Genomic DNA, 13,958 nt, shown 5'->3' with positions numbered 1-13,958 from the left:
ACTTTTCTTTCTATCTTTCTTACTTTCTTTGCGAGATTTTACAAAGTATCGGAAGCTGAATTACTTTCAGGTGCGGGGCAAGAGGTGGGAAAGAGCTGCGTCGTGGTCTCCATCGGGGGAAAGAGGATCATGTTCGACTGCGGGATGCACATGGGCTATCTTGACCACCGCCGGTATCCCGACTTCTCTCGCATATCCGAGACTGGTGATTTCAACTCTGCTCTCACCTGCATCATCATCACTCACTTGTAAGAAGTTCTTATCATTACATTCTTTGATATCATTTTTATTTTTAAAGAGTTAATTTTAACGTGCTGCAATCGAACAATTTTGTTCTAGAAGGCCCTGAGCATTGTAAATTAGAGAATTAATGAAAATAAAAGAAGAACATGATTGCTAGAACTTTTGGATTGTGGTCTTAATGAGATCATTTGAAGGTATAGGAAGGAATTTTATTTAAATTATTTCCAGGAACATGCTGCTGAAATGTTGATTAGACAAACTACGACTTAGCAAAAGTTGATTATGGGTCTACATCATCTTCTCATTGAACTGCATTGGGAGTTAGGGGTATTATTTCCAGTCTAATGTTTAGATTATTGAGTGCAATTTGTCAAGTTGCAGGTCGTTGTAGCATTTCTGTCCTGGAGTGCAAGTCATTCACATGAATGTCAGTAAGAGTCTATTGTTAAATATACTGTAAACTCATAATTATGTCATAGTAATCTATACTGTTATGTACTAATTCAATCTTCGTATGGACCCCTCCATGGATTTTATTAGTGAAAAAAATTTAATATTGGTTTTATATACTTGCTTCGATTTTCCTCTTTTGTTTATTAGGTGGAGACCTTCGTAACCATGAAATTTTGACAGGACTTGGTGCAAAAATTACTTCTTCAGTTTTGTGTTGCTAGAGAAATTTGACCTTTATGGAAGCTATGGAGAGCTGTTAGCACCCAAAGTCTTGCTTACAGTTGAGACCAGAATTCTGGAGCTCAAGTCCTATCCCTATGATTAAGATACCAATCTATGGGCATGCTGACATCATGCTTAAGTCATCCCCCCTTTTTTTTTTTCAAATGTACGTTTTTTTCTGACCCCTCTTTGTGATTGTCCTTCCTCATTTCTTTTCTAAGGTTTTACTACTCTTCGGTCTCTACCACAGATACTCCCCATCTGAACTCAAACTATTTCAGCTCATGCCTCCTTGTTGGGTGGCGATGGGAGGTGGGGGTGCATACTTATGAAGTTACACGAAAATCTACTCTACTATTAAAGCCAACTCTGCAGGGGCTTGTGAGGCTCTACTTGGGGGTTCTTTTATCTCTCACACCATGTGCATTGCACATGTTAAAGTGTGGTAGAAAAATCTTTAAATGGGCCATGGATCATGATACCTTCTTTTAATTTTAGGTGGGGCACAAGCATTGAGTGCCATTCAGTTTCTTCCCAATGTCATTGATGTTGCCGGCCTTTGATTGAGTGGTGGCAACAATGTCATGATAACAAAAATTGATGGTGGGTCATGCATCCCTGCATGCATTCTTAAATAGCACTATTTGTGGATCATAGACATCCATGCTTCCTTTTTAATGCATTGGGTGTGCCCAATGCCAGTGGTGTAAAGATGGAAGTGGTCTGCCTTTAGCTTCTGTTATTTATAGGGGAAATAGAGATCAAGAATACCCAATTCTTCTGCATCAGAGTTAGAAGTGTGGATCAAAGAAAGGCTATCAAATATAGGAGATTGGAGAACTGAACTGAATACCAAACCACAACAAAAAATAGCTATGACTAAGAAGAAAAGAAAATGTAATCATGCGGCTTCGGGGATTAAATCTATAAACCCTAGTTTGTTGTAAGGTATTTATAAAAGAACAATGGCAAGCTTCCCATTCGACTTTCTGTTCTGATGAATGACTTTCTGTTCAAAAATCTTCAGCTTTATAATTTATTTTTTGTCAGTGTTATTAGATCGCATCATAAACTTACATATGCGATTATAATGCTTCCACACATGTGATTCTAACTCTTTTACCCCCTTGAATTAGGTAATTAGATTATATTGAATTTACCTTTTGAAAACTTATATTTTTCAGCCATTTGGATCATGTTGGAGCCCTTCCTTACTTTACAGAGGTCTGTGGGTATCAGGGGCCTATTTTCATGACAGTAAGTTCACAAACTCTCTGATTGGCTTTTTTTTTCTTCTAAATTGTTTTTTCTATGGACATATAGGAATTTTCTATGAAGAACAATTCTGATTTTGCGAAATGGTTCATCATATGCAAGTCGATGTTTTCTCATAGACATTTTTTAGAACTTAAAAGTAAGCAGATGTTACCATAAATCTCTTTCCATGTAAAGTCTTTTGCTACCATTGCATGGTCACCTACATATAAATCCATTTTATAGAACTGAAAGACAATGATGTAGAAGTAAATGAAGAGAAAAAGTAAATAGTCCCTTTTCTTTCTCCTTTTACATACAAAAGTAATATTATATATTTTTTTTTGATTTATGTTTGGGACTTGTTATATCTTCTCATTAACTTTTCAAAACTATATTTGTTCATGTATTTCATTATCATCATAAGTAGATTTATGTTCTTTTTAGAATTTCCTAAATGATTGTATATTTTACCTGATCATCTTTGTTGTGACCATTGATATTTACTCGGGAATCATTCAAATAAAAAAAGAGATAAGATCTGTCTAAGACAAGATATAATTCATTATCTATAAAACTACAAGCCCTGTTTGTTTATATGAGTAAATCTTCTATGATAGTTTATTTAATTAGTTTAGGGGTGGATAGATTTGACAATGTACAAAAGCACAACTCTAATGAGAAAAAAATCTTTAACGCAATTTTCATCAACATAATATGTCGTTTTAGTAGATAACTTTTGTCTTGGAAGTATGTATATGTTGCCCCCCTGAAGGGTAAATTTCTGGTCCTGCCCCTGACCATCATTGTATTTGGTTTATAAAGTTCTCCTTTTGCATCCTTTGCATGTCATGGAAGTCACCTATATATGTATTTCTGTATATAAATATATTAAGGAAAATGCTTGTATCCCCCAAAACCTCCCTGAAACATATTGAGCTCCTTTTTCACTGTGGAGGGCATAGTTGGCACTTTGGCCTGATCCTCCATGTATGGAGCAGCGTCTAAATTCTTAACTTAGACTGGACATAGTTTGTCATTTCCTCTAAGAGGCTAAGGAATGAGAAGCTTAAGTTACAATGAAAATGATATTGTTTAGTTAGAAGTTAGAAAGAAGACTCACTTGGGTTACAAACATTTTTAACTAAAATTATTTGATACTATTTTTTCCTTGTATAATTACGTGCATTCGGTATTTTTGTTCGAATCCTTTCAACATCAGATAATATGTCTTAAAAGTGGATTTGCTAAAATAATTTTTTGATAACTATGATTAGGAAAGCCTTACTCTTTTTTTTCTTTTTTTTTTTTTCTATTTTTTTGACATGGAATGCTAAAATATTATGAGGCAATGTGCATTTTATTGTTTTTGTTTGTCCTCATTATGCAGTATCCTACAAAGGCTTTGGCCCCATTGATGTTAGAAGATTACCGTAAAGTTATGGTAGAGCGAAGAGGAGAGGAAGAGCAATTTAGTTATGATCATATTGTGGATTGCATGAAGAAAGGTATGTGTAGTTTCTTGTAGTTAGTAATTCTTGAAGGATTTATTAAGTATCATGGATGAAGAATTGGACTCAAGTTTAGTAATTTATCATTGTGATCCTCTTACCAGGTTTATCACCCTTTCGCTTTCTTGCTAATTGCTCCACACTTGCCATATGGTCCTTTGAATCAAAACCTCCTTGTATCTTTTCTTCCAAGCATGTATATGATACCATATCGAACCTTCCAATTTCATCAGTATCATATCGTACTGACCATGAACTAGAACAATTCATGGTCTCTGTATGATATGTGGCCTGAACCAGAATAAACTAGTCCTTATCGGCTCAAACCGCACGGAATCACTTGGTTTTAGGCTTGGCAATGGGTCGGATCGGATGCGGGTTTGGGTCGACCCAAATCTGACATGATATCCCAGTATTTTGACTCGAATCCGACCCGTGTTCTGGTGGGTCAACATTTTTTTACCCATACCTGATCCGATTGGGTATCGGGTTCCAATCGGATATCCATCCCGCTTAAATGAGATTTTCTAGATAAAAATAGAAATATTGAATAATAGCCCACTACCCCTCTTCAGCCCTTGAGGCTTTAACCAAGCCCAAAGGCCATTAGACCCATATTTCATACAACCAGCCCATATTTGAACAATATATACACATAAGATCTGGTCGGGTCGAAACCCGTTTGGGTCGGGTGTAATTGCCAAGTCTACTTGGTTTTGAGTGGTTTAGTCCATTAAGGGCCTTATACCAGTTTGGGCCTCAAAATTGGGGGAGAAAGTGCATTTTTCTCCCTTTATTTCAAGGTAAGAGAGGAGAAAGAGAGGAAAAAGGGATCTCAAGGAGAGGAGAGAGTGGAAGGGTAAGTAGGTATGGGGACATTGATGCTCGACTTGGAGTTGAACAAATGCATGTGTGCTGCATTTCCAGTTTTATCATACAAGGATTTTACATTTTAGAGTGATACTCTGTTAATTTAACATTTATTATATTGTCATACCATACTTTACATTAAAAAATTAAAGTGCATTGTATTTAACCATTAAAATGAACTTGCAAAACCCTACTATCCACTCAAACCTAAATACATGAAGCTTAAAAGCCTGGAAAAAAAAAATCTTGGGTACCAATACCAAAGCAAACCAGTTTGGTTTTGTGCCATACCAGTCTCCTACTGATACACATTCCAATGCAAGTACCGCAAATCTTGCTTCCAAGGTAGAGTTTTGGTTGTTGAATAGGTCTATTTCATTCTTTTGTTGTTTGATCTTGTGTGTTTAATTAATATAATCATGATAAAATTTATTTTTCCATATTTTGACGACTTTTTTTTAACTATCAGTTTTGATTGAGCTATATACACTATTGTTGTTGAGTTTTTTCTGAAGTTTCAATTTTCTTATTGCGAACTAGTTATAATTAACATGCTCGAGCACATGTTACAAATAAAAATAACTTAAAGTACTAAAAAATATAATCGATGTAGGTTATAAATTATGTAGATTATTAATGCAGTGGATTTCCTTCATTTAAGCTGTCTTCACCTGTCCTACTACTTCCACCTTTCTGGTTTGGCATGGTTTTACCCCAAAATAAACAAAATGGGGTTCCTGTGAAAAGAGATGATGGATACAAAAGAGTTAATATCTACTATTATGATTGGAACTTGGGGCCACTCGTCTCCACCTCTTGACTTTCACTGCACCACTGGAACCACACATTATTTGTCTTCATCATATTCTTTTCCCTATTTAATTTTTTTCAAGCAATGCCAACATCCATATCTTTTTCGTAGTGACCCAGCTCAGGTTTCTCTTCCACTCTTACCTTTCCATGTCACTTGCATCTTGTATGTAAGATTCATGATGAAAAAGATGATGACTAAAGAGAGTTGATACAGAGATCAAAGGGACATGGATAATACTTAGGCATGAGAGATGTTAGAGTGAGTTGAAACTGAGATGATCTAAAGGGGTCAGATCAGATCCCTCAAGAGCATAGGCAAGATGCATGTGCTTGAGATTCCACAAGGTAATAACAGTTAGAGAGGAACATTAGTAGGATTGGCCAATTGAATGGAAAATCCTTTTTCATGGCAGAACTAAGATAGATATCAGACAGCTGTTATATGTTGGGTGAGACGTTCTCAAGTTGCTGGAATCTATGAGTGGATAGGAATTTGATGCTAGCTAAGGTGTACTTAAATCATTAAAATTCATGAGAGGGCAAAACCAAAATTCATCATATGGTGGGCCATAATATTAGTTAAATTTTATTCTTTAAGCATCGCTACAATCATGCTTGTTTATTAGAATATTATCGAATTATTAAATAATAGCTCAAATAATGTTATGATATCCTTTATTTCAATTTCAACCCTTCTCATTATGTTAATGTGTGTAAGCATGCACAATAATGGTGTTTAATTTACTTTTCACTATTTTTCCTATTAAAGTAAACTTGAATAACTAATGTTGTTTGTATCTTTAGTGCCATAATGGGATATTTGTTGTGATGACCATTGATTCTCTAGAAAATCGATCAATTTGATTAGGTATATAACAATCAAGGTTCACCGACTCCGTATTGGATCCTGTGCCAGTCGGCCGGTGGTATGGGTCGGTACACCCCTGTACTAGGCCCGAACCAACATAGAAATGAATGTAGGAGAGAGAAAATTGGAGAGGAAGAGAAAGAGGGGGGAGGGAAGGAAAGGGAGGCGGGCAGAGACGCCGATGGTGGCCACTGGAGGGTTGGTGGCCCCTATTTCAACCCCACGGATGTCGTGGGGTCCTTTCTTGCCATTCGGAGCCTCCCCACCGACTTCTCCTTGGTCTATTCCTCTCCCTCTCTCTCTCTCTCTATTCTTCTATTGCAAAGGAGGGCGGAGCCCCATAAGCCTCGACTGGCCACTACTGGTCTTTTCCTCTCCTTTCCTCCCCTCTCTCTCTTCCTCTCTTTCTCCCTCGCTCCATTTTTGCTGGAGTTCCAAATCGAATGCCCAAACTGCATCAGTAGGCTGCAGGTATGGTTCAGCATGTCTTGAACCGCTCAGTTCAAGGTGGTTCAGTATTCCATGATAACAACTATTATTTTAACTATAATGGTATAATAGTTTAGTAGAGACCCTATTATTTTGGATATTGCCACTATCTACTTTACAAACAATTTCTAAAATAACCAGCTTTTAAAGCCCTGATAAAGGAAGTGAATTAGTGGCTCAACATCGATGAATTCTATTATCTTTAAGATCTTGTTGATCTTAAGAAAACCTTCTGGATCCTATGAAGGCCCTTTTGATGAGGGTATTGGTCGATATTTCTTTGTTAGAATTCATTTATTGAAAAATACTAACGAAGAAAAATCATTACAGATTAGAGAGTTTCAAAAAAACAAAATGCTCAATTTAATGGGTTCTTGTGGTAAGTATTCTTGTTGGGAGTCTGTGCACCACTGGCCTTGAGTGGGTGGCACTAGGGATTGGGGTGGTATGGGAATAATTACAAACAATATAAAAATCGGAACTTTGGTGGGGAAGTGCATTCAGACTGCAGAGTATTTAGGTGTGTAAATTGTTCCGTTTTGGGACATACAGGGCTATTTTTTGAGGCAATCTGAGTATTGCTGTTTTAGATTTCTGAGGAACTTCTATTCAGAGTGTTGTTTTGCATTATTTCCAACTTAAGGGTATCTTCAGATTGCAAAAATATTCACACTGGAAGAAATATTAATACTTTATATAGGTTTGAGACCAAGGATTTGGTGCTACTTTTGTGGTTTTGCTCAGCACACTTATAGATTTAATGAACACAAGATTGGCTATAGCACTTTTGAAAATGATGAAAGAATGACTAATTATCTGCTTCATAGAATTGCATGTTTGGATATGATTTAGTGATAAACATGTATGTCTGCCAAAGTATTTAAAATAAAAGAATATAGAATTGTATGTTACTTGAAGTGTCCTATATGGTTTCATCTACAGATGAGACGCTGTAAATTTTCACTTTTGACTTTCTGCATCAACAACATTGCAGCTCTACTATGAAGTATGTGCTCTACATGCTGGTTTATATTGTGTTCTGCCAGTGATATCTCCAATCCTTCATTGGAGCAGCTTATTTTTCCAGTTAAATATTTAAGGTTGATGGGAGTGAGATGCATGTACCATCTAATTTAATGTTCTCTTATTTCTGCTAAATTGGACTTTGTATGCTTGTAGGGTCAGTAGCATGATTGCTTAATATGTTTCTCCATCTTTCTTGTAGTTACAACATTGGACTTGAAGCAGACTGTCCAAGTTGATAAAGATCTTCAGATCCGTGCTTATTATGCTGGGCATGTATGTTAGTTGTGCTTACAGTTTTCTGGCATGACTCTTTCTTGTCCTTTTCTAAGTCATGTTATTAAAGCTTTGCCTGTTAAATCTTTTGTATCTTCAACATTCTTGCACTGCACAATATAATTTCTCTTCCCATTACTTTCTCCATATCTTATTCATTCTTCCTGAAGGTGATTTTGATTTGTCACAATCATCAATAGAAGAGAATAGTTTTTCAGAGACATTCATGATTTCTTGATGCAACGCCCTACGGAGAAAGTGTCGCACAATGAGCAAGTGTAGATGAAGTAATGAGGTAGAAACAATTCTAAAAGAAAGCCAAAGATTTGCTCTCCTGCAGTAGAAAGTGGACAGATTTAAATTCATTTTGAATTTAACAAGAAGGAAAGCAATAGAGGCTGTGCTAGAGTTTCTAGTTTGGCTACAAAGATTGAGGAATATCAATAAATGAAATGCATATATTTTTATTTTGAGAGGAAAAGGAGAGAATGAAGAAATAAAGGACTCTTATTGTCTGAATTTGGTATTCAGATTGAAAGGGGTTTTGGATATGAAAATAATTGAAAAAGAGATCATTCCAGATCAGGCCAGCTCCAACTTTCTGCACAATTTGCTTAGTTGCCAAGAGAATCAACAGTTAAGCAGTATATCAGCAGTATCTGCAAAGCAAGAAAATTGATTGTTTTTCAACCCATAACAATAACAGATGTATTAGATTAGATCCATAGATCAAAAAGAAAGTTAGCAGAGTCTTAAGTGAAGAAATCTGACACAAAATTTAAAGAGTAAGGGGATGGAATAAAGGAAGAACGGAGAGAATACAGAGATGAAGGGAAGAGCCCTGCAAAATAAACCTTGCAACTGACTCCTACAGCTGGCCAATATACTTGACCTTATAACCTGGCTTGTGCTGTTTTCATTACCTAATGTGAGTTCATTTAGGAATAGTACTACAGAGTACAGACAAAGAAACTGAATTTCTACAGTGAGCCCAAACAACTAATTGGGTCCAAAACATTGTAAACAATAAGCAATATAAAAGAAAACAGCATCCTATGAGCTGGGTTTCCAACATCCCTTGAAACCCTCGTATAATTCCTAACATAATTTAAACTCCATTTAGTTGTCATGAACAATGAAACTCTTGAGCCATAAATTTCTCATTTATTTTCCACTTGTTTTAAAGCTTGGACAGGGACATAATGCCAGGTTTATATGAGATTGGAAAAATGTGTCTTTATTAGCTGATCCACTTGATAACAATGTTCTTTCAATACTAATGCTGCTCTTTTTCATTCAGTTTGTTGGCCTTGGTTTTGTAACTCACTTCAAGGATACCAGGTCATATCTCTGGTTTTCAATCATTATAAGATCATTCTCTCTCTCTCTCTCCCCCCGCCCCGCCCCCCCCCCCCCCCCCCAAAAAAAAAATGAGGGATTGTTCTCCATTCATACTTTCTATCAGCTGGTACAAAACTTTATAGGAGTATCTCAGCTATATCTGCATAATGTGTACTCCAATATCTACTGATGGCCTATGTTTCTTCGAGTTAATGAAAGCTTGCTTCTTTACTTTTCTAGATGAAAGCATTGATTTGTAGGCTGCTGTGGAGATAGGAGTACAGTCTAATACAATAGTTTTGAGAATTTTTACAGGTGTGCATTAATCCCACATTTGGTGCGCATTGCCATGGTCTTGGGTACTGAGCAGGGCCAAGGACCAAAATTAATAACCTTCCGGTTATCCCTTTTTGGGTGAGGTACTGGGTCTCTGCAGCAGTATGTGATATATAGGCTGACCATATCATTGTTGCTTTATATGATGCTAGCCCATTTCTTCATTCTTATGTTTGTGTGATGTATAGCGTAAAACTGTATATCATATCATTCTTTTGGTTAAACATTTTTTGCCAAAACTTCTCTTATACTATAGGTTCTTTAGATTAAATTGCTTGCTTTCTTTTTCTTTTCTTATATGTTTGTGTATGTGTGCCCCTTTTAAGTGTTGCTGAGTTTAATTTAGTGAAATAATGTTTAAGGTTCTTGGAGCTGTGATGATTTATGCAAAGGTTGGAGACACTGCTATGGTGTACACTGGGGATTACAATATGACACCGGATAGACATCTTGGAGCAGCTCAAATTGATCGCTTGCAGCTGGACCTTCTTATCACAGAGTACAACCAAACTTTCTCTATACCGAAATTGCAAAAACTGTTACATGTCTGGAATATGTGAACCTAAAACTTATCTGAAATTTTGTCAGTATGGATCTTTGTTGTTGTTGAGAATTGACACAATTCCAGTGGTGCCCACTAGGTTGTTCACAAGTCTTAAATGAATTACTTATTTTTCTTTTAATTTTTAAAAATATACCTCAATTTTCAAAGAAACAACTGGAAGACTGAATTTGTAACTTAAATATATACTTATATTGGGCATGGGAAAGATGTGCTTTTATGGTACTTTGTTATATGCTTTTTGAAAAGCATGTTCAGATCTCTTAATATAGCAAAAGGCTTAAGAGCTTATCCCTTCCAGCAGTGCATTCAAAAATCAAAAGTCATGGGTTAGATATCCATTTGTGTAGGTATTAAATCTGGTCTCTTCATTGCATTCCTATTTTGAGGGAGATCTATTTTTGAAGTGGCTTTAAGTGGAACTTACTTACATGAATCTAATTTGTTAACATTATGGATTTATTTTCTTGATCCTCACCCTGCTCAGTGCTGAGTTTCTACTTTCTAGCATGTTGCTGCTGCAAGATCCAAAAATTAGACTCTTACACACCAGGGGAATTGGTTATTGGTGTAAAATGTATCTATGAATCAGCATGCTTAAATTCATCACCTACTCAGTAATATGGATCTTTACCCGTAAGTTGTAGGCTAGGAGTTATGGATCCAGGTGCCAGTGACCAAAAACAAAAAAACAAAAAGAAAAAGAGGAAAAGGAAATAATAGATGCCTGAAAATGACATGTTGAAGTATATTGGTTAAAAATATAATATTCTGTGGAAAATGAGGAATTCAAACACAGGAACAACACCAAATATTATGTGGCTTTCATAGATTGCAAAGTGTGTTAGGTATTTGCTGGAAAAGTTCTGGGAGAATATATAAGTTAGGCAGACACAAAGGTACTTGGTAGTAGAATTGGGGATATTAGAAGGTGATCATGGAGAAAAGGGTCATGCTTGAGAGAAGGTAGAAGCCATATAATGTTGAGAACATTTTCTGGTAAAATAACATTGAGAATATTGGGGAGGCATAAAAATTGAAGGATGTAGATATAATGTACATGTTTGTTTACATCCATTGGCGCGCCGTGCGCACACACAGATATATATATATATATATATACACACTATTTAAAAATTCAAGTTTTATTTCAGATAATATGCTACTTGCTATGTTGTCTTGATTTCATCTGTCATTTTTTCTACTGAAGGTGCCCTTCCATTTTTCCTAGACTGTGTAACTAACTCTTATTTAAGTAATCCTGATTGATTAAGGAGAACAGAAAAAGGAAGTCCTATGTCTAAAAGAAAAAAAAAAAAGAAAGGAGAAGTTAATTGAATTCTGATCCTATTTCATAGGGAGGTGAGTTTTTGAAGCCTTCCCTTCCTCTTTAATCCAGAGTTCGATTCTAGTCCCTTTTTCAAGTGTAGCAAGAAGGAAAAATATGCAAAAGAGATCCCACTATTTCTCTACAATTTATATGTAGTAGAACCTAAAATTTTATGTTTATTATTTTCTTGAATGTGCATTGTGACTTTCCTATTGCTAGTGTGCGTGTATGTATTTGTGTCTAAAATATGTGGTGATTAAGTTAGGGATGGTTTGACCTATGTTGGAAAACCTGTTGTTACATCTTGATATTCTAAACAATATAGTCTTTGCTGAAATCTATGGTTTCTTTCAGAAGTAACCTTTTCATGTCACTTGAATTTGAGTTCTATTTTGTGTTTTGGAAGCTTGTGTCTTCTCTTGAATAGTTGATCCAAAACCTACATGGTTTTAAAATGATGAAAGCCCAATCAGTTTAAAAAAATGGGTCCTTAAATTTTTTTTCCTGACCTTTCAGTTTATTTCAAGTTTACTTGATGCTTTGAAGTTCTAAATCTCAGCTTATTTTTTGTAATTAGTGCTTCCTTTAAAATTTTGGATGCTACATTTGGCTTCAGTTTTAGCCTTTGAATGCTATGGTTACCCATAAAGATCCTGATTCATTCTTTTAGGAAGTTTGGATTCTGTTAGTCTGAAATGAGGTTTCAATTTCTGTTCAGAAAAATTATTAAATTATGTGAGTCAAATTATCATTTCTGAACTTTATGTATTCCAACTTAAATTCTTCTCTTGCTATTAGCTTTTCTACATCTATTTTCATGGGAATGCTTTTGTGGTTGGAGCTTTCTGTGACGGCATCTGTGAAGTTCTATAAAGTAGCACTGTCTGTCGTCTTTCATTTAGTGTATTCAAGCCTGTATATTGTTATACTCTTGAATACAAAAATAATTTTGTTTTTGAACATTTTTAGCTATGTCCCTTTTACTAGGTTATATGATCATTCATTTTCTTTATTTTCTTTGTTTCTGTAGATCCACGTATGCAACAACTATACGTGATTCCAAATATGCTCGAGAGAGGGAGTTCTTAAAGGCTGTATGTTGACCTTTTTCATGCGTTACATTTATACAATTATCTGATTAAATCTGAGAGCATCATTAGAACACCCTTGAGTGTTCATAGAATGCCATGCTTCAATCTTGTGATTGCTAGTAAAGTGCTTGGTATCTGCCTCCAAAATCATCCCATCCTTGGCACTGACTGGTAAAGCAGGCTGACATATTGCACCGTAGTTGATCCTCAGCCACCCAAGCAAGGGTTCATATCTGGGTTATTGGCTATTTGATTTGGGCATGGTTCTAATGTTTGCTCTGGGACACTGTTAACAAAAATCATCATGAAGTCCTAAACAGAAGAGATAATCACTAAAATTACCCAAAAGCTGCAGGTAGAGAATGAACCAAAAAATATTCTGGATATGTCATATATATCAGAATGTTTAATAAAATTTTAGTGTCATATAATAATGATGAACAATACATGATTAAAGTGATAATTTAAGGATTTAATAAACTGTTAAAGTCATTTGGAAGTTAAGCTAGAAATAAGGTTATAAATCAAAGGTTGTTACTAACAAAACCTCAATGATTTCTCCATGTAGTACTTTGACAAGGTAGAAAGTTGTCCAGACTAGCAGGGGCAATGGTTCTTTTTGCATAGCTTATTGTGCCCTTGCTTGCAACCATCACCTTCTTGTTCTGCTTAATTGACAAAAATCACAGGCGTTGGTCTGTTACTTAGTGATCTGGCTGAAAAGATTTGTGATGCTTGTGGGACCCATTTTCCACTTCATGAGGTCCGTAACCTTCCCTTGCTTTAACATTGCTTAGAGGTGACTGTCAATGCCAAAGAGTTACCCATCCATGTTTAGAAATGTGAGCCATATTCAAGGTTTCTGGAAAAATCAACACTTCCACCAACCAGATAATGAAACAATCTCAACATAAATCATATGCATGTCTAAGCAATGAAATTAGTGAGGAAGTTGCACAGGCCATTTAAACTTTAAAGCATCCTCAAAGTTGAACTTGTGGTGGGCATATGTGATGAATTTAATGATGATGGACTTGTTAAGTTTGATATAGGACTGACTTTATCCAAATGCACTAGTCTTAAGATCGATGACTAAGTAGAATAATTGTAAGGAGAGAAAGATTGGAGAAAATAAGAATAGATAGAGAGAGTATAATATATAAGAAAGAGAGAAGGTTCCCATCAAACCTTGGTTTGCTTTGTTTTTCTTCAACTAAAGTACCTGGCAATTATTTAAAACTGTTAATCTACAAGTGTGTCATTTCTTAGGCTATTA

At 35.7% G+C, this 13,958-nt stretch overlaps 1 protein-coding gene across 1 annotated transcript in view; it reads left to right on the top strand.

The window, feature by feature from the left end:
* The window catches only part of LOC105053331 (cleavage and polyadenylation specificity factor subunit 3-II), a 41,765-nt gene that overhangs the window by 276 nt on the left and 27,531 nt on the right, over positions 1 to 13,958 (top strand). Inside the window, exons 2-7 of the mRNA XM_073244417.1 lie at positions 71 to 248; positions 2,103 to 2,175; positions 3,563 to 3,680; positions 7,949 to 8,022; positions 10,062 to 10,198; positions 12,622 to 12,685. Coding sequence (XP_073100518.1) covers positions 71 to 248; positions 2,103 to 2,175; positions 3,563 to 3,680; positions 7,949 to 8,022; positions 10,062 to 10,198; positions 12,622 to 12,685 — 644 coding nt within the window. The remainder of the gene's footprint in view (positions 1 to 70; positions 249 to 2,102; positions 2,176 to 3,562; positions 3,681 to 7,948; positions 8,023 to 10,061; positions 10,199 to 12,621; positions 12,686 to 13,958) is intronic.

This window comes from Elaeis guineensis, chromosome 10 (assembly GCF_000442705.2).
Source record: "Elaeis guineensis isolate ETL-2024a chromosome 10, EG11, whole genome shotgun sequence".
Taxonomy (NCBI): Eukaryota; Viridiplantae; Streptophyta; class Magnoliopsida; order Arecales; family Arecaceae; genus Elaeis; species Elaeis guineensis.
The sequence above is the reverse complement of the archived record's forward strand: the minus strand, read 5'-3'. Positions and strand labels throughout refer to the sequence as shown.